Raw genomic sequence first — 21,215 nt, 5'->3', positions numbered from 1 at the left:
TTAAACATTTGATATAGATAGAGAGCTTATCAGAGTTATCACCTTGATTTAATCAGAAGGGTTGTGTGATGTGTTGCTGCCATGTTTCATTTCCACCAGTTTTTTAAAGTAATTTGTTCTGGTTTGCCACAATCATCCGTACCAGGTATAGAGGCTTAAGTTTTTGGTGCCTAAATAGTTAGGTTTACTTTTGAAAAAGATTTGTAATGTATTTTTTACTAAGCTCTAGCTCTAGTCATTTGTTTGCCACTGTTTTTCTGTTCAGGAAGTGGCTCAACAATCCATTTGAATTGTTCTAGTTTATTGCTCTTAGCTGAGGTTTTTGTAAACAGCTAATGTTTCCTGACATCTCAATAACCAAAAGCTCAAAATAGCAACAAATCCTTTGTCAGATTTTGAGTTACTCTGTTTTAAATGTCAACCAACCACTTGGTCACTGACTTTGACAATGAATATATATAAAATAATTTGAAGGCACATGAATATAATTTATTCATCTTAGAATTGTTTATGCAAGTACAGAAACTCAGAGTGCTGAAGATGCTTAAACAAGATCGGATTGTATGTTTATATGTTTCATTACAATGACAATGTGATCAAACTACATTAAAACAGATAATGCCCTGATATTAGGAAGCTTATAGGAAAACAGTAAGTTATGTAGTTTTTAGGTATAACATCAGTGGTTGCTCATGAAATAAGATAGACTTGTAACAGTTTATTATCATTTTCATATGGCTTACATTCAAGAACAAATAAATGTAATAGGAATTATATTTGCATAATCAGAGTTTATATTAAAAGAGAATATATTCCAGTTAAAGTCTATATTTTACAGCATTTATTATCCATAACAATCTCTTAACCAATACGTGTAAAAGCTAATTTTCATCATCAGCCACTAGTTTGCATAGTCTCATAACATTCAAGTGAGCAATCACTGTGCAATGTCGTAGTAATACTCTCGTAGTCTTGGCTCAACAATATTAAATCCAGGCCTCTCATTTGCCCTGGAAGACATGAAAATAACATGCAATAATCACAAAAGATGTCCATAAAACATAAACCAGTTTGCTGTTTGTTCAGCTAATGCCTTGTGATGAACATGTCACTTACTTATATGTCCAGCAGGTCTTCATGAGCTCATACATCTCCAGTGGACACTTCTCTGGGGAGTCCATACGCTTACCACTTTCAATCATCTGCAGGACATCATTTCCTTTCATTCCCTGTAAAGAGTTAAATATTCAGAAAAAATAGGATGCCATCAAATAAACAAATGTAAAGGTGTAGAGATTATCAAAGTCATAATTTTTCATGAAAATTTTTTTTTTTCATGGTTGCAGCAATTTTTTTGTTGCAACCATTATTTTTTTTAATAACAATAAGAAGCTTAGTACATAATTCTAAAGTCACACACTAAGATCATTATGATACATGCAATTCATAGGTCAAGATTTCATGGGTGGACAATGAGTACACATTACAAAATTATTCTATAAATTACAACTAAACAAATCTGAAACATTTGTTTTGTAGTCATTTAGTATACATAAAACAGCAACTATAAAGAATAAAAATTGAAAAAGTAAAGGCTGCAACAGCTTTACATTTTTGACTGTAGCTGCTAATAGTCGAAACTAATGTTCAAACAAAAACACAATGTGTGAGTGAGTGAGGTGACATGTCTCATGTATTTTCAGTGAGCTATTATTAATACCTTGTATGGCTTCTGGCCATAGGAGTAAGCCTCCCACATGAGCACCCCGAAGCTCCACACATCACTTTTGGATGAGAATTTGAAGTAGTTTATACATTCAGGCGCGTACCATTTCACTGGCCACTTCCCATGACCTTTAGCCTAAAGGGAGAAACACACAAACATAACTTGTAATTTCGTGCCACACTTGTCATTTTGCAGCTTCAAATAACACAATGATTAGGACTGGTTCCTGGCAGTAGTGTTCACAATATGATAACAGATACAAGTAAGGCAGATTGATTGGTGTTAGTGTTACAGTTATTTTAATGCTTTACAGCAGGGGTGGGCAACTCCAGGCCTCGAGAGCCAGTGTCCTTCAGGTTTTAGATCTCACCCTGGGTCAACACACCTGAATCAAATGATTAGTTCATTACCAGGCCTCTGGAGAACCTCAAGACATGTTGAGGAGGTAATTTAGCCATTTGAATCAGCTGTGTTGGATCAAGGACACATGTAAAACCTGCAGGACAGCCCTTGAGGCCTGGAGTTGCCCACCCCTGCTTTACAGTAACACTTTCATTGAGATTGACTTACTTTTTTTTTTTAAAAATCTTAGAGTCTTGATGCATGCTCAGTCATGAAGATAAGGAAATCCCCAAAAGTTTGTGGGATTCTGTTCATGACGACAGCATTTTCAGTGGGAGAAACGTTTTGTCACTCATCAAAGTGACTTCTTTAGAGAAAATGTTTCTCTCACTGAAAACACTACGTCCTCATGAACAGAATCAGCTTTTTGGGAAAAATCTAAGACGTTCATAGAGATGGACCATCAAGGTTTTTTGAGAATATAAAGACAGATGACGTGTCATCCTATGCCATATGTTACCTTGTAGTAGTTTTGATCCTCAGCAACAGCTTTAGAGAGGCCAAAGTCACTGATCTTGGCATAGTGCTGTGTGACCAGCAGTACATTCCTTGCAGCAAGGTCCCTGTGGACAAAGTTATGCTCTTCCAGGTACTTCATCCCCATAGACACCTGATGGACCAGCTCTGTGATATTCTTTATGGTCGTTTGCCTGGAGATGAGGAGTTGTTGTTACTTTAACTCTGAGAACTGTATTTTGAAATCTTTGATTTCTTTTATATTCTGCTATTTTGAAAATAAAACCTATAAATAACTTCACATTTAGAAAAAAACAAAACAGAGTGATTTGTCACTTTAATCTCCTAAACTGGAAAGCTTGTGGAAAGATCAAAATTGGATTTTTGATGAGTCGGTTGGATGGCTCCATTCCATTGTAGAATAACTCAAGTAACTTACCACAAAACAGTACCTTTATAAATAAAAATTCAGACTCTATCACAATGTACTTGCATTAATGTGAAAAAAAAAAACAATGTTCAAACACACCAAATTGAAGAAAGAGCAAGGCCAAGTCGCAGTACATACTTATTTTTCTGCAGGAACTTGTGGAGGGGTCCCAGCTCAGCCAGCTCCATAACTAGCATGAGGTTCTCTGCTTCACAGATACCAATCATCCGGACAATATACGGATTGTCCAGCTGCTGCATTACATTGGCTTCCCGCAGCATTTCGTCACGTACTGACTGGTTGTTATCATCATTCTTCAAGATTTTGACTGCAACTGTCTTCTCTGTCCTAATATGCAGCATGGATTAGTGTAAGTATTAATGTTACTACAACAGAAATGCATTTTTCAGACATTTTGACTCATCCACAGTCAACATTCATCATCAGCAAAACAACATAGTGGTACGGATATCAATAGACACAACTGTCTGGGGGGGGGGTTGCTATAATGAAGCCATCTTTTAATGAATGCAGGGACCAAGACTGTGATATTTGTGTCATGTGGACTTTGCTTGGTTTTAATTTGTATGATATGAGCTGTGTGTTTTTGGAATTTGAATAACTGATTGAATATTTCTTTGGGAAAACAATGAAACAAGATGTGCTGAACTCATATTTTATTTTTTGGGTTATATCAGTGAATCACTGACAATAGAGTTTGCCTGCTGCAGTCAGTAAATCATAAATATCATTTATGATAGGGAGAATATTTTAAATTTGTAAGTCTGATCATTTAACAAAGCATTGTGGTGCAGTGTTTGTATGTAGTGATATGATTTAATGTAGCATACTTTCTCATCTTGTAGGTGCCTTTCATGACGGTACCAAAATTCCCAGAGCCCAGTTCTCCATCCTCCAAGAAAAGATGTGAGCGATCCACTGTAGAACTCCGCAGTTCATCTGGATCTGCATAAGGACTCTCATATACCTCTGTGTCCATTGGCATGGCCTCTGATGAAGAATTCAAAATGTCAAAATTAGGAAGCAGTGGAATATTAAATGAAAACGTGTAAATTTAGATTTTACAAGTGGAGAATGTTCTCTGGTCAAATAATAGCTAGATATTCTGGTAGATTTTCCCCATTCAGATTTATCATTGTTGTTAAGTCTATCTGTCTAGTATGTCCCCTATAGGAAAGCATAAAACTGATTTTACTTTCCTTTTGAAAAACTGTAACATTGTCCTGGAAAAAGTATTAAGGGAGGGCTGTACCTCTAGCATCACTCAAAAGTGAAAAGAAATGTATTTTTTAAATCAGATTACCATAATCCAAAAAATCTGTCATTCTGACAAATTAAAGTTCATCCTAATTTTCCTCGAAGACTGGTCATCTCTAGTTACATGTTCAGGGTAAAGGAATAGTCTTGGTTTTTGTTAAACAAACAAAAATTAACAGTATCCCTTGTCCTGTCTCATGGATATGCTAGAGATATTAAAATCATTATGTAGTCTGGAAAAATTGTTTGCTGCATTTTTTTTTTTTTTAAAAAAGCCCTCATCAAACTGGAACATCTTAATGCATGCTCAATCATCCAGGTAAGTAAATCTCCAAAAGTTGATTCTGTTCATCTGGACGTAGCGTTTTGTGGGAGAAATGTTTCGTCACTCATCCAAGTGACTTCTTCAGTCTCAGAAGAGACTGCGGACCCCTGATTATACATGCTTCCCTTAGGCATCAGAAGGCATAGCATACATTTTCTCTGCTATGCAGATGACACCCAACATGATATAGAATCTATGCTAAATAATATGCACAGTCTAGGGCACATGCACAAGCAAGTTCGCAATTGAACAACAGTACAACAATATAGGGTTTGACAATGCTATCTAAATAACTTACCTTTACCGGGTATCCTAGTTTCATAAGGATTGGAGCAACCTGTAGATCTGGTACGAGATGATCGGCCCTGCTATCATCAGAGGAGACAGTGTTAAAGAACATTCATTATGAGAATGCATAAAGTATATCTGAATAACACTTACTGCTGAAAGTAATCTGCAACAAGTGAACACATAATTTCAAAGAAGGGGTTTAGGTTTGGTAGTTGATTTACTCTCCACATATGACATGTCCCACACACCTGCTTTAAAAGTTTTATAAATATCCCAAATTGACTGTAAGTCAGGGGGTATTTTGACTCTCAAACATCTCAAGCATAAAATCTCAGAAAAATTTAGAAAGAAGGCAGAATTCAAAAAGGGAAGAAAAAAAGACATCTTAAACCTAACTGTGACAAAGCCAGGCAAAAAAACAAGAATAAAAAAGCAAAAGAAAAGAAAAGAAAAGACAAGACAAGAAAAGAAAAGAAAAGATGGCAGAGGGATTTTAAAGGATGGAACATTACATGTGGACAATAGACAAGTAGACAATATTATCACAAGCACATATAGAAAGCTACCAAATGGCTGCTTGTGGTTAGTAATGCAATTGCACTTGGTAACCTCTGGATGGTGTTAGAACATAGTTACAAATACACCAACTAAGATGTCACACCAATTCAACAAGCGTGTGTGCACTGACATCCATTATCTACTTGGATGTGAGATCTGTCATAGGGATTAGAAAGGACATAATTCAAAGGACCAATATTGCAAGAAAGAGTTAGTAAATAGCAATCCACATTCCATTAGTGAAGAAGTGCAGAGGGAGAAAGAAGTTGGAGGTTACACACTGCTGTCAGCGACTATGACTGAGGAAACAGGATGTGTGTAATGCACCTTTGTTATGCCAGGTATGTTGATCTTGCCGATTATTTTTTCTGCCGCACTTCCCTGAAAATCAAAATGTCAGAGAGGTTTTCATTAATGGTAATATTAAATTCATGCATGAAATTATTACAATAGGAAAAAGATTTATTGAAAAAATAGCTCCAAACAAGAATGTGTGAAGTCGTCTGACAGACTCATTCATCTACAAATTACAAGAAACATTTCCATGTTTGTTTTACCATACAGGGCTTCCTGAAGAAGCCATATCATTCTAATAATAAAAAAAACAAAACAACCCTTGTCGTAATGGTTAATGGTAACCCATACAGGCTGACTGCTGAGGCAGATTTAACCAGCGTTTCCGTTTCAGTTGAATGTATTAATGCACATAGACAGAACTTACAATGGTAGCAACAAATCTAGGATGGCCCGGTGGAAGAAGAGGCCGTCCTATCAGCCCTGTGAACATGGAATAAGACAAATGTTAATCGGCTGTGTATACAGTGTTATAATTTAGATTATTAGATATTAGTTAACATGCAGTGAAATTTGCTTTCAATGAAAGTCTTGCTGTAAACACATTTCGATTAGTTGCGTTTGTGTTTCTTACCAATATCTCCATCAGGCCTTGGACAGGGCTCTGTTAGCACTCGCAAAAGACCATCTGGTTTGTATGAGTAGTGCTCCACCAGCTGTGTTTAAGCAGAGGTGTAGGCAGAGTAAACACATAAGTTTTACCACCTCACCTTGTAATACATTATACAATTTCTAACAGATTAAGATTGTTGAAATGGTCTTAGCCCATAAATATAAAGCACACTGGGATAACCTGCCACAAGGTGTCAAATTTCTTGCCCTCTGGAATGGAGAGCTTGCCAGCCGAGTCCTTGTCAATACGATAATGCATGACTTGTCCTTCATGCAGTAAACACAGAGCATAGGATCCATTCGCATCTCTCTGCCGAATCCTTCACACAGAAGAAAAAAAAAGGAAGACTCGTTTGAAACAGTTTTTGTTTTTGTAGTTCATTATATACATATATACCATTAAATAACTACAAAAATGTTCACATCTCACTGCAAACTGTGAATCAGTGATTAGTATTCCTTGGTGGTTTTTCAATTCATCTGATAGCTATTACGGAACGCAAAAGCAATGAATATATTTTTTACAGTTTCAAGATGTATTAACATTATTCATGCACAATATTTCAAGGTCACAAGAAAAAACGTCTATAAATGTAAAAAAAAAAAAAAAATCATGTCATTTTCTTTTGAATAGGCTCAGTTCAGAGAAATGTATCTTCAAAATCCTACTTATTGTAGAGTCTTTACCTTATAATAGAAAGCACCTTGAGGCAACTGTTGTGATTTGAGGCTATACCAATAATACTAAACTGAATTGAATTAAAATCCTAGTGCTTTAGTGATAAGCACTCCAGTGTTATCACTGGATAACAATTTAGTTTAACTCATGAATTTGTATATTTTTCTGTTTGTTTTCATTTATTTATTTTGCAAATTTACAACTTGAATTCAGAAAATTATGAATATTTTCCACTGCTGCGTCTGTATTGCTTTTTATTTATCTATGATGGCTCACTAAGCACAATGAAACCAAATATTAGCCTGAATTTTCAATTGAGAAATCATGTTGCCCCGCCTATTACCACTTACTGTGTCAGATGTGATAAGTTGTGGCTAAGTGCAAATTTTTTCATAGATTAGCATTTGAAAAAAAACCCCATCACATGGAGACATTACAGTAAATAAGAAGTAAGGAGAACTAAACAGGAAGTAAAACTAATAGCCTGTGTGCTATTATCAATAACTGTGCTCCAGAATGCTATGTGTGCAGTATGTGATTCACTCTTAACAAAATTTCAATAAAATTTAAAGACATAAGCATAACATGATGATGTGTTTCAGTGGAAAGTAAGTTTCCTGCTAGATGTTACGTGAGAGAAGGGACAGAACAGTTACATTTTGCCCTGCTGTTAGTCTCCCTCTTGTTTGGCTACTTCAGGAAGTCCTTTGCAAACTGCCAGAGCGGAAACCACAGTGTGTGTGTGTGTGTGTGTGTGTGTGTGTGTGTGTGTGTGTCTGTGTGTGTGTGCATGTGTATGTTCCTCTCTCTTTCTTCAAGCGAGACCACAGCCTCTCAACTGAAGCTTGAGGTTCTATAAATACTTTACAAACTTTATTCAGTGGTTTCAAAGCAAAAAAGACATTTTACACATTTGACAAATAAAATGTAATAAGATGGAATGGAAGCAATACAGTGCTAACATAGCTGTGTTTGTTTAGACTGTTGCTTTTGTAGGATTTCATGTATTTCACTACTCACACAGTTACTTTATTTGTAACCTAGAATTCTGGAATCTTGCTACGTAGAGGGAACACAACACTGTTCTGCTAGGAGTCTGCTGATGCCATGGTCTGAATCTCAACAATCTTTGTTGGTCTTGAGAGTGTGTGTGTGTGTGTGTGTGTGTGTGTGTGTGTGTGTGTGTGTGCGCGCGTGTGTGCGCGCGCGTGTGTGTGTGTGTGTGTTAGTAACAATCAGCTTAAAACCACTCTTTTCATTTGCAGAACCAGCTCTCACTGAATACAAGTATTAATTAAATTACAAAACCATATTAGAAAATCAAATTTAAAAAATACTTTAACAACAAACAAATTGACAAAATATGTATCTTTCAGTCTATTCTCCACCTTTTTGAGAATAAAAGCTACATAAGAGAACTAGTCAATAGGAAATACTTACAAGTTCTGCCCCAGAGGAAAGGAAATTTCTAAATATCTTCTTTGCCCAACCTATTTCTCAGACACATAACTGAACTAAGTTTCATGTCATTTTGAGAGTTTAATCATTTACTATCTCTGAAAGGCAGAAGCTCCTGGAGGGAAAAAAGCTACTCTCAACTTTAATAATTTCTTTGTTTTTCTTTTTCTCACTTCACTGATCTTGATATAACACTCAGAAAATGCGCGAAAAAAAAAAGGATGACACTGCACAATCTTAGGAGTTTCAGTCCTGTACTTTGTACCCTGCTTGATCTTGTGTTTCTTCAGTATTTGGATGTTGTATGTTGTCTGAGACTGATGTATTCTTTTGCTCATTAATTTTGTAAAGCCGCAGAAAATATTACTATTTTACTTTTGCTGCTCACCATAGTCTTTCATTTGTCTCCTCTGAAATAAACATTTAGTTAAGTTAGGTAAAGTAAAGGCAAACCAAAAGCAACATTAAAAAAACACCTCATGAGGTTATTAAAATGTCAAGTTCTGAGAGGTTTGGGTTCTTGAAATAAATCCAGATCACTGTCTTTAAAACTGTGAAATAAAGAACTGACTCACTCCACTTCCAGCTGATGTAGCAGTGTTGTGTGTATAATGAATTTAATTTACTGTTTTGGCCAGACCTCAGCAATATGAATTAAGACAATGAATGTGAATAAGACTTCTACTGTCATTGAAACAGCTGAACTTTTGAGTCTGATTTCACTGTTTTACAGGGTTAAAAAAAACCAAAAAAAACAAAAAAAGCATCCTTTTCTGAATGAATTAATACATTAATATTAAATAATAAATTAATTTACTGTGCATGAGCCACTTCTAGGTTTTGTCACATTTCTCCCAATATGGTAATGTTTACTCTAGTTTATTCTATTTTGCAGTTAGGAATGCTATGAACGCTATGAACGTAGTGAACGTTAAACTAAAATATTTTAAAAATGCAAATGTAGTTGAATGCTTTTTTTTTTACCAGCTGACTTCTTACAAAGTGAAGCTAAGAGGAACTGAAATATTAAAACCACATTAAACCAGTATTATTTGTTTGTAAAACAACACCTCATTACATTTTTCAGGGTCTTGCCACATTGTTTCTGTGGATTATGTCTCTCTTTATGTAATCAAAGCTCTAAGCCTTAAGGCTGAGATCAGGGCTTGGTAGGGAGCACTCTGACATAACTTTGGCTAGATGTTTGGTCTTCCTGCTGTAGAATGAGACGTCTCTAGGATGTGTGATGTAGACTACTTTAAACATCTAAAGTTTTTCACATAGGTTTAGTCATTAACCGCCTTTGTCCTTGACTTACTCCAAACAGTACCACCATACTTGTGGAACAATGTTCTTGTCACATCTCATTTAAATAACTATAATTCTCTTCTCTATGGTCTACCTCATAAATCTCTCCATAAGCTGCAGTTAGCTCGAAATTCAGCTGCTTGTATTATATGCAGAATTAAATCCACTGAACATATAACACATGTTCTTAAACAGCTCCATTGGCTTCGAGTTCACTTACGTGTCAATTTCAAGATCCTGCTTCTTACGTTTAAAGCCCTTCATTACCTTGCTCCTCCATATTTATCTGATCTTTTCTTTACATCTGATATGCACTTACCCTATCATACACTCTGCTCTTCTTCAGGTTTCCTCTGTCTGTTCCACCTGCTTACCTGATTACCATGGGACTCAGAGCCTGCCCCAAGACTCTGGAACGCACCAGATCACTGGACTACAAACTCTCTCTCTACTTTTAAATCACGTCTTAAAACCCATCTATTCAGAATTGCAAACCCTTCATTATGACTTGGTCTTTGACTGTTTTTATCTTGATTAGCTTTTATAGTTGTTTCTTATTTGTTTACCTTATGTTATTGTTTTTTTGTACGATTATAAGGTTGAGGGTCTTTAAAGGCGCCTATAAATAAACATTTTATTATAATTTTAGGTTAGTTTGATTTTCAAAGGTTTAAGCTTAGTTTTATTGGAATTTCTGTTTTATTTTGCTTTGTTTGGTTGGTTGGTTGCTTTCCTAGTGCCATGAGGGCCATTCTATCAGGGGCAAGAATGTAGAAGTTCAGTACAAGAATCATTGTATGAAAAATGCAAACAAAGCAATTGTAAAAGCAATTAATCCAGAGTCAGACAGACATTTTAATCTTTTGTTTTCCATCATGGGAGCTGTAGTCAAAGTCTCTTCAGCCGTGTCAATTCAATGCACACTATCTGCACAGACTATCAGTGGCAGGTTTCCCAAATACACTTGCATTAGTTCTTGGCAAGTGATTAACTTTATTGAGTAGAAAAATAATTAATACAAATATGGAATTATAAAGTCCATAAAGAAGTTTTCTTCCAAGCCATAACTGTAAATGTTCTTCAGTGACAACTCAATCTCTATCCATGTAGTAACCGCAAGAAAGCAGTTCTTTCAAACTATGTTTTAACGGTTTTCTAAAATTTAAATTGAGGAGGACTAACAAAACATGAACAATCCCCTGCCTGAGAGAATTTCTTCTCTTGACCAGACCCAAAAGATGCAGTGTAAAATTTTACCATGAGAGGAATGATAGTATTCTTCTGGCTTTTTATAGGATTTTGTACTACTGCCTGCAAACACAGCAAAATGTAATAAAAAGAGAATTAATATAATACTTACAGAAACTTTCCATTTGCACGCGGGCCACTTTGAAGCCTGGGCTCAGAGTCTTCTCGTGTTATTGTTCCATGAAACCAGGGCATTCTTTCATGAGCAGTGGTAGCGATGAGCTTCTCCAGCTGAGGTCGCTGGCTGATGATGGCCTGCTCCAAAGCTGCCCCCTGCAAACAGGCAACACACTTAGCTGTACTTCTAATATAAAGCTAGATTAACGCTGCCTATGTCAGCCCAGGGCACACTCACAAAACTCACTTTAACTACAGATTTATCCAGGTATAATGGCTGACTTACATATTGTGCCTGTCTAAGAAGTGGTTTTGTACATACATCCATGTGCAATTGAGCACAAGAAGTGATGCACAAGCAGCAGAGTCTGAAGAAGAGTTGAGATAACCATTTGTGTATTTTCAGTATGGAAGAGACAGATTGGATACCACTAGTGCTGTGGTGGAGATACTAGAACATCAACGCAACCTGAGCTATCAGTTGCTATTTGGGCATCCTGAAGTGAGCAATGCTTAAATGGAAATTTAGTTGATTCCCTTCAACTTTACTGGGAGTCCATGATGGTCTTATCTGGTCTGGTCTACTAATGAGGACAATTCTTAAAGGTAGCCTTTCGATCAAGATATAGGAACACAGTAGCATTATTTAAAAGAAGTCAAAGTAACATTATTACCAAAATTGTAGACGGACCAAAGTGACTTTCCTCTGACCTTCTGTACTTCCTGCAGTTATATGCTTTTCCTAGGCTTAGGGTTTATTAATGAAATTTAATGTGTGTAAAATGTAAAATACACCTTTAACATCTTAACAATTATGTTGGTGACTTTTATCATAAATGTAAATAAAGCCCAAACTGCAATAAACCATCATTTAGTTTGCTATGGTATTCCATAGAGTACTGACTTCTCATTTCAAATATGGTTTTCTTATATTATATAATAGAGCTGAAACTAACCTGCAGGTTCCAGGTCTGCTTTACATACTCCCGTATGAGTTTTTCCTTCAGGTCCTCAAACGGCCCAACTTTCGGCTGCATGTTCTTGGGCCTGTTACAAGGCCTCTTCAGTAGACACACAAGACCGTCTGTTTCTTGGGAATGGTAGTCGATCACATCAACGGGATTTCTGTAGCTCTTACCACCAGCAATAGCATACGTGTCATTGGGTTGTCTTTCAATTGTGTAGTGGTAATAACGGCCTGCATTTGACACAGACAGTGCAAAGCCTCCAAGATAGTTTCGGCTTTGCCGTAGGAGGTACAGGCCATTGCTTAGACCTGTCTGCCGCAGGTAGTCCTCTGCCTCTTCCCTAGTAATATTGCCATAAAAGAATGGCAATGAATTTACATTATCAGCCATACTGGCTTTTGGTGAGTGGCTCCCTTTAAGGAAGTCCCTTCACAAACTTCTTCCACTAGGATGAAATTCACCTAAAAACAAAAATTGGAAAAACAAATAGGAAATTAGACAGATGTTAGTAACATGTAATACCAATTCCTTAAGAAAGGAAACATGTCATCATGTGCTGCACATTTACACAGTAAGTTTGTCTTAGTGTCCTTAGTGTACAGCTGCTGCTCAGTCTCAAAAAATCACTCACAGCACAAAAACTGCCACACAAAGTAACCAGTGATACAGCAGGCCTTAAACTATTCTCAAAACTTCTGACTTTCATTAGCACTAACATGCTTGTTGCACTAGTCAGAGGAGCTACAACACAGCTACAGCAATATGAACCGCAGTGATCTGTCCAAGTGTTTGAGGTTTGGCCATTGTTGCAAGTTGTTCAAAATTTTCAAGTAGAATTGCATGACATGATAAATCATTTAGCGCTGAATCCCACAATCGAATCACAAACAATAAACAATCCAAGCATATAGTGACTTAAAAGTCAAAATATATGATGATTTTCTTAGTTTGGAAATGTGTATTCCATTTTGTCTTTTGAGTCTTTCATAATGCAAAAATGTTGATTAGTTTCTGCCTGTTTAAACACAGCAGTATTTTTGTTTCAGGGGAATTTTTTGTTTTGTGTTATTTTTAACTCTGTCTAATTTTGCACAACACAGCTGCTCTTTTGCATGAAAACCAAAATCTGAAAAAAACAATAATCTGACCATTTGAAGCACAATATTTAAATGTCTCAAGCTCACTTTAAGTTCCCAGAAGACATGACGTGATAGTGTTTACACAATTGGGATACTTTTTTGTTTTGTGTAGAAATTTACTGTGAGGTGACAGCTGCACAGCTGCACATTTGCCTACCTGCTTTGCAATGTAAAATAAAGCACATAAAGCAAGTTATCATTGGGTTTCAGCAGCATTGCTTTTTGAACACACAAAGGTCAGAAATAAGTCTGAGCTGTCAAAGGTTTCGACCATGTTTTAGCCGTAAAGACATCACATAGACACAGGTTCCTGACTTCTTCACCTATTATTGTCCTTACTGTGTTTTTAGGTTCTTATGTGGAACCAACCTGACCAAGTCATCAAAATATAAGGATTCATTTGCCTTTACTAACATTTAAAAGATACCAAAGTATATCCTGGACACCAACAAGCTATAGATCAACTTTGGGAAGAAAATAACTTTGACAAACCACTTCCTTCTTTGATCGAAATATGAATCTATTTTAATGCTGAATGCATACTGCAACTGAAAGTATGAAATATTTTTGTTCGTCAGACAGAACCATTTCAAATTCAGCAACCATTAATGTACACATAATGAAAACTAAAACTCAGCTGAAAATTGCAAGCATGGTGACCTTAAAAACCTGACACACACAAACGATTCTGCCTTTTTGCAGATCACTGTGCACATGGTCAGTTTCAGTAAGACAATTCCAGCTTTTCTTAAAGTAAAGTGACCACAGTGATTACAAAATGAAACCTTAGAGTTTGTCCTTGATTCCAACTGTAAATCAAATAGATAAAGGTTAATCCATTTGATATAGATTAATTTTTATTCCTTGATTACTCCTTGGTCCTAATAAACATTTCAGAATTCAAAACAAACTACATTTCCTTGCAATCAGTTCCCAAATTTGAAGCTCCAGACAACACAAATGTAGTCACAGAAACAGTTAAAAATGGTAAATGAACTGCACATCAATGAATCTATGGTTAAATATATAGAAAAACATGGGCACTGTTTTGTGTATTGCTAAAATTTTGCTCTTCTATTTGTTTTGTGACAGCTTTTTGCTCTTTTTATTTTATCAGTATTATATCATTTAAAAAGTAATTTCATCATTGCTTCACCCATTACCCATTAAGGGACTGATGTCCTCATTTGTCTATAATGCACATGCAGTGGGGACCTCTTTTGCAACAGACAGTGTTTTTCTGCATTTGTTCCTAATAAATAACACATTAAATAAATGAATAAATAAATAAATAAATACAAGGTTAAGAAATTCTTTTTAACTGTTGCAGATATTAAGACAGTGCGCTGACCTTGTTTTTATGACTCCATTGCTCCATTTTATACTTAAGAAAATTTTGCCTGTTTGTAATACACAACGGTCTAACTTTGAAAATAAAATTTTAAAAGGAAATAAGCTTCACATTTGTGACCTAAAATAAGCAGCTTCTGGTATTTCCTGACAATATCATCACGCTACAGACCTCTTGAACTCTGCTTCACATGAGAATCTACCTTCCTTTGAGACTGTTTGATGTTATTTTTGATTGAGTTGTACTTTGTATTTCTGTTTTCAATGAAATGCTAATCAATAGCAGTTAATCCTTTTTAATCATTTTACTTGCTAAGCAGGAATGTACAAATAGCTTTCAAAGTGCAGAAAAAAATTAAATTTAGCATCCATAACTTTGCACGCAGAAATAGATATATGGTAGAACAGCTACTAAATGGAGTAGGGTTTTCCTTTTCTTTAACAAAACACGAGGACTACAAATAAATTTCCCTCAAAAATAGAATTGATGTTAAAGTACTTTTCTACAAAAGCTGTCCTGGATGTCATAAATATGTCACACTAAAATGCTGTCACTGTCTCTGAAGACAGTTGAGATAGTTAACTATAACACTTTTGTTTACAGATAAATTTGATGCTTTAAAAAAAAAAATAATCCAAATTTCAGTACTGGGAATCCTTTAATGTGTCACACCCAAACTCTGGGTTGTCATTCAGTGGCTTATGCAGTTGGAAAGAACCCAAAGACACGTGCCAGAAAAAAAAATGCCATGCTAGACACAGTTATTTTTATTTCTTGATCAGTTTTTAGCTGAGACAGTTGTTTCAATGAAATCATGCTGAGTGTTTGAAATGTCTGGTGGTTTTTTTAGACTCTGAAGTGGAATTCAGCACTTTCGTTATATGTATTTTATTATTTTTGACAGCTGAAAAAAGATGCTAAAAGTGCCTCCTGATAATCTGACGCTGTAGTTAACATGAGATCCAGAACATTCTTTTCTCTTTTCTTTAAAAACACTGTTAGAATGGTAAAATAAGAAAACAATGGCCTAATCACTTAAATGATTTTAAATGTATTATTCATTGAACATAATTATTACTTCCCAAAACAAGGAAGCAGGCACAACAACTCACACTCTAGGGCAGATTTTTTTTTTCTGATCAAAAACAAGCCAGCAGTTAGTGAGAAATGGTAAGCCTCGATAAGACAGTAAAAAAACAAAAAAAAAGAGGAAGTATAATTATTGTCGGTAACAAGACAGTTAAACGTAGCTTAGTGGTAAATTTTAAACAGTCGTTTTTGAAAGAAGACACAAAGGCTACACTTACTGTAGATATTGTTGTAAACTAGTTCCACTGTTCAGCTTCAGAGCCCAGTTGAGTTTTTCAGCCCTTCAGTATATCAACTTCCAACACTCTGAGCAATACATGAACAGGTCATCTTAAATTCAGTCAGCTCCTGACAAACAAAAAAAAGTGTGCTGTCAATATCTCATAAAAACAGGGAGCTTACACTCACGGGTATCCTGGTTGTGTTTTCCAGCTGAAGCAGGTTAACCTTTACTTTAGGTACTGACACACAGTAAAGTGGTGGAGCTCTGAAGCTTCCTCATTTCAACGACTTCCTTGACAATTTAACTCTTATACTTCCCTTTTTTTAATCTGCACAGTGACCAACAAGACAGGAAATGATGTGGCAACACCAAAAACACAAATAAAAAGTGTAATTCAAATTCACCGTTAACTCGGGTGGAACGCTAATTTTTTGGGGAAATTACTGTTTGATATTTTCTTTCTGGCCTGTAAAAAATGTGAGATTATCTGACAGAATGTTATTGTTAATTACAGTTCTTTTTCATTTATTTCTTGTATTTTAAAAAATGTTAACATTTGGCTTATTTTGGTATGTGCTATGATGTATTTCACATCGTATAATGTATTTTTAGAGCTATTTTTTCCGAGCTTATTTAACAGTCTTGATGGGCCTTCAACATGTCTATGTCAGTCATGTTGTTGCATGTTATCTTAAATCTTACCATCTTTAGTTTTAAAAATTATTCTGGATAATATTATATAAATAGTTCTTCATAAGTGAGCTTGGATATTACCTGCATGTTTTTACTGTTACCTGTGCTCCTAATTGAGAGTTTTATGTATTTTTTTTTAAAAAAAGGTAATAAACGTAATACTCTGAGTTTTCTCACGTTAACACATTGAAACTCTCGATGCGTGTGTGTCAGTATAAAATAGCACAGGGTGGTGGAAAGCAGACAGGGACAGTCAGTCACTCGTGTTTACCACTCAGGAAGCGCCAGCTAGCTTTGGTGTGTGTAAAACTCGTCACATACTAAAACAAAGACACACATGCATGCATATGTACATCCTCGAATGTCCTTGAAGCTGCAAGCTCTGGCTGATGTGGTCATGGCCAAAGTGTTTCCAATCAGTTGCAAGTAAGCTGAAAGTTGCACAAAAATGTAAAATGCATCAACTACAACTGTAAGGAGGTGGTGTGGTTCTGTAACTTTGTAAAGACAATTTAAAACATTTCCTTTCAGAAGTTTAGTGTGATCACACCAAGTTTCTCACCTACTACTTATATTTATATTTCTCTCATCTCTAAAATGGGCTAGTTTAACTATCCTGTTTGACCTGTGGATTTTAATTGGAACAGAATGAAATATATGCCTATAGTTTAAAACATTATTAAACAAGGATGTAAATTTATGAGGTTATGAGGTTATAAAACTCTTTGCTATGTAGAGTTATATCACAGACTGTTAATGGGTTATGGTTTACACACAATGAAAACTTTACAGTACATTACAGTAAAAACCTTTGCAAACATGACTAAATTCTGAATAAATTTGATGCTCTACTAGACTGTAACTGGGAGGTCACCAAAATGATTTGAAAACAGTTATGCATGAAAATCATACCACAGAGCTAACTACTCTTTTAGTACTTAGTACCTTTATTTATCATAATGATCTTTATCTCTGCTTCTTTTTTTTCTTTCGTTCTTTATAATTTGATAGCACATATCAGAATGTATCTAACTAATGGAGTACAAAGGAAATTCAAGAGTGTTTTTGAAGTTATTGAAAAAATACCAGTCATGATTAAAATGAGCAGACATTATTTTTTTCATCAAGAAAAGGCTCATTTTGGTTTTGGGTTGCTTTTACCATTTCAGATAGTTATAGCCAAATAAAGAAGGATTTTATTTAAAAATAAAACTGTGATGTTACAAGTATAGAAAAAACTCTTTTTTTTATTTGAGTATCATCTGAATCACTTGATCCTACTGCAGTAATCTCTGTGACTGGGTCTGAGTAAAAGTAAAAGAGAGAAAGGCATGAAAGAGATTGTGTAACACTGACATTTCAAGCTAAAGTTGTTTCATGCAGATTTAACTTTAACTTCAGGGTTAGGTGGCTAACGTTCCTTTGGAGTTGATGCTCAGGGGAATGGAAAAAAATCTCAACCAATGATGTCAATTTTACATTTAGTGGTCTTTGTACTGTAACCTAATTGCAACTATGTCAAACTTATGTGTCTTACCACTGTGGAGGAAGTGAACTGACTTCACATTCTCAGCTGTTTTTACCTAACTTTGAATTATTGCCTTCTGGGTGTAAATTAAACATTAAATATTAAGAGTAACGTTTAAGTTCTTGCATTTATCCATTCAAAACGGTCAGGTAATACAAACGTGACTTCACCAGTACCTTCTGAAATGTAGTGACATACACATACATGCTTTAGTATGGATTCTGACCACCTTTAATTTTAGTAACAGTTGGAAGGTTTTATTTTGAAAGTTTGATTATCAAAATTCTATTAACATAAGCATCACTACTGGAAGACTTCATTTACCTATATACCATATGGCTCCACCTTGTGGAGAGCCACACCATCACAACATTGCAGAAACCTCATATATGCTAGAATAATGATGGATACTCTTTCGATTAAAAACCATCATACACGTTAGCACTACACTGAAAAAGTAATAGTGCACACTCGATTAGCTTAACATGCTCAACAAAAACTCAGTATCATGGTTATATGATCTCTAAATACCAAAAAACAAAGCTCAGCCTAAACCTTTAAATGTTTAATATCTGTCTAAAATACTAATGCTTAACCGGTACATCTGAACAGTGACATACTCATGTTCTTCAGGTTGGTCAGATAAAAATAAAAATAAATTTAAAATTAACTGGCAGCAGGTCTCTGCTTTAAATATCAATAGTGTCTACCACTCGTTTCCTCTGATGGTGTACTATAGTGTACTTTTCTGTATATTATTTTAAACTGTACTGTGATGGACGAGTACAAGAGTTGGTGTGCTTAACTTTGTATATGGCATAAATGCTTATTGAGTTCTTCAGCCTATGTTCACACTGCAGTACAGCTGCCTTATTTCATGTTGCAATTATGTTCTCCTTTTTGTTTCCATCAAGTTCATGTTTTCTATAATTAAACATTCTCAAATGGTGTGTTGCACCATGTCTTAAAGACACTTCTTCCCTTTTCTGTTCAGGCATCTGTATGCTGCATATTTAAATGATCATTATTATTTACCAAATTATTTTTTCTTATAATCATTTTACCTTCAGAAACAGATCAAAGAACAGTGTTTCTTAAGAGCAGTGTTGATCATTTATTCCCAACCTTATTATACTATCTCACAACTTGATTTTAAATACTTAAAAAAATTATAGGTGTTAACTGATTTACCTAATCTAACTCCACCTCATCCAAAACTGATCCACACCTTCAATTCCATAGAATAAAACTAAATCGCAAAGACCAGAACATGCAGTTGTAAAGGTGAAAGAAAGAATCTTAATTTATTACATCTGTAAGGCAAAAAAAAAAAAACCCTTGTAATTAAGGCAAAAACAGGAGAAACATGACCATATAAAATGGAGAAATGACAATTAATGTAAATTGTACCCACAATATGATCAATATCAACATCAATATGATTCTTACCGTACAAGTGTTCTTACTATGACTCTTGTCAGTATTCTCCACAAAATTTCCCTTATTTTGTTACTTCTGTATCTGTAACATACACACACACACACACACACACACACACGTGCACACACACACACACGTGCGCACACACACACACACACAACAGAACAGAAAAAATCCCAAGTGGGCCATAAAGACACAACTGTGTCATACTGTGGTATAAACGGATTACAGAAAGAGAATACAGAGAAGCAGCAAATCATGCGCAGTGGAGGAGCCCACAGTTCACTTCTGTGTTACTGGTAAACACAAGCTCCATTTTTGCATTTGTAACGTGGGTTCTGCTAAAGCTAAACTGTGATCCGTGCCTTTTAATCATAAAAATATCCTCACATGTGCGCCAGAACATAACGAATAATATGCTTGCCCCTGCAACAGAAGGGTTCACTCCAGTGATCTTTTGGGACACGCCTCTGTGTCACATTTTATCCGCATCATTTGCACGGTTGAATTCCTGTCCTGGGACATTATCATCAGGTCAACTCATGTCATTTCTGTCATATAAATTCTATCTAAATGAAGCTGTTACAAAGATGCGGCGAAATGAATCGATATTTGCGGTCATATACTCACCCTCTGGAGCACACTCCGTTTATCTTATCCATCAGTCACCCCATTGCTCTTATTCTGTTTGGTCGCCTATAATTTTAACATTACTATGCTGGATAAATTTGATGGTGATCTGTGGACACAAATGTGGTATCCTCGGAGCTCATCAGTAGCATCCTTACTGCTTTGAAATATTTACAGATGCAGAATATGAGCTTCCGGAGCTTCGCCATCCCTGGATCACCTCCTATTGGTCCATACCCACAAACACATGCGGTGATTCTGCCGACCTAATGCCCCCTGATTCCCTGAAGAAGATCATCTTGTTGTCAGACTTAACAGGCCTATCCGTCATATTTCTATCAGTGTATGCACCATCGACCAATTCATATCTGTTTAATGTCAAATTTGTTACAGAAGTAAAATGAGGTCCATTCAGCATGCAGTAGACAATGTCGCCAGCAGGTGGTGATGTTGCTACATAAGGGTTTAATTTTCTGCTGCTTTGGGATAGTTTTTCAGATAGCGCGCGTGCGGCGGTCACTGACTCTAAAACAGGCATGCTTATTTAAAATACTTTCTATTCTAAATAGCTATTGTTTCTGAAAGCCCAGGTGACTGTACGTGTGAGTTTGTATTGTAATCATGCACTTGTTTTTCAAAATGCATTTCTTATATATAAGGAACACTCGCCATAAGCAGAGAACGCACGTTAAGTGGACTAAACACACATACGGTCTGGAGAAGACCACAAACCGGCAAGTGCAAGGGTTGTACGTTTCAAACTACAGAAACTATGGTTGACGGCTATCGTAATTCCGTAAACAAGACGGACTTTTGTGTACGACCTTGTATATGTATAACCTTGCTGTTACGATGACCTAAATTGTCAGACTAGCTTTATTTCCATTTGTTCAGATAACGATAAAGACGACT

General features: G+C 35.7%; 1 protein-coding gene across 5 annotated transcripts; it reads right to left on the bottom strand.

Moving 5' to 3' along the window:
* Positions 1–467: 467 nt before the first annotated feature.
* syk (spleen tyrosine kinase) lies at positions 468–20,507 on the bottom strand. Of its 5 annotated transcripts, XM_005449417.4 has the most exons (16): positions 20,304–20,507; positions 19,683–19,754; positions 16,008–16,137; positions 12,199–12,671; positions 11,238–11,398; positions 6,614–6,752; positions 6,395–6,476; positions 6,188–6,243; positions 5,794–5,847; positions 4,916–4,985; positions 3,866–4,025; positions 3,153–3,362; positions 2,589–2,778; positions 1,721–1,861; positions 1,117–1,229; positions 468–1,010 (listed from the first exon to the last, which is right to left on the bottom strand). In XM_005449417.4, exons 4-16 carry the CDS (start codon positions 12,598–12,600, stop codon positions 938–940), a joined length of 1,851 nt encoding a protein of 616 aa, XP_005449474.1. In that variant the 5' UTR covers positions 12,601–12,671; positions 16,008–16,137; positions 19,683–19,754; positions 20,304–20,507; the 3' UTR covers positions 468–937. The 5 variants fall into 5 exon arrangements, with proteins under 5 accessions (XP_005449474.1, XP_005449475.1, XP_005449477.1 ...); XM_005449418.4 differs by lacking the exons at positions 19,683–19,754; positions 20,304–20,507 and adding an exon at positions 16,198–16,353 and having other exon boundaries at positions 16,008–16,095; XM_005449420.4 differs by lacking the exons at positions 19,683–19,754; positions 20,304–20,507 and adding an exon at positions 16,192–16,326 and having other exon boundaries at positions 16,008–16,095.
* Between the last annotated feature and the right edge of the window lie 708 nt (positions 20,508–21,215).

This window comes from Oreochromis niloticus, linkage group LG7 (assembly GCF_001858045.2).
Source record: "Oreochromis niloticus isolate F11D_XX linkage group LG7, O_niloticus_UMD_NMBU, whole genome shotgun sequence".
Lineage (NCBI taxonomy): Eukaryota > Metazoa > Chordata > Actinopteri > Cichliformes > Cichlidae > Oreochromis > Oreochromis niloticus.
This window is presented reverse-complemented; position numbering and strand designations above follow the sequence as displayed.

Bases quoted from the DNA above. Each gene is read 5' to 3' on its own strand.
- syk (XM_005449417.4), bottom strand. From the start codon at position 12,600: ATGGCTGATAATGTAAATTCATTGCCATTCTTTTATGGCAATATTACT. The intron at 5,848-6,187 runs GTAAGTTCTGTC...TTTGATTTTCAG, and splicing joins CTAGATTTGTTGCTACCATT to GGAAGTGCGGCAGAAAAAAT. The intron at 1,862-2,588 runs GTAACATATGGC...TTCTCCCTTTAG, and splicing joins AGGATCAAAACTACTACAAG to GCTAAAGGTCATGGGAAGTG.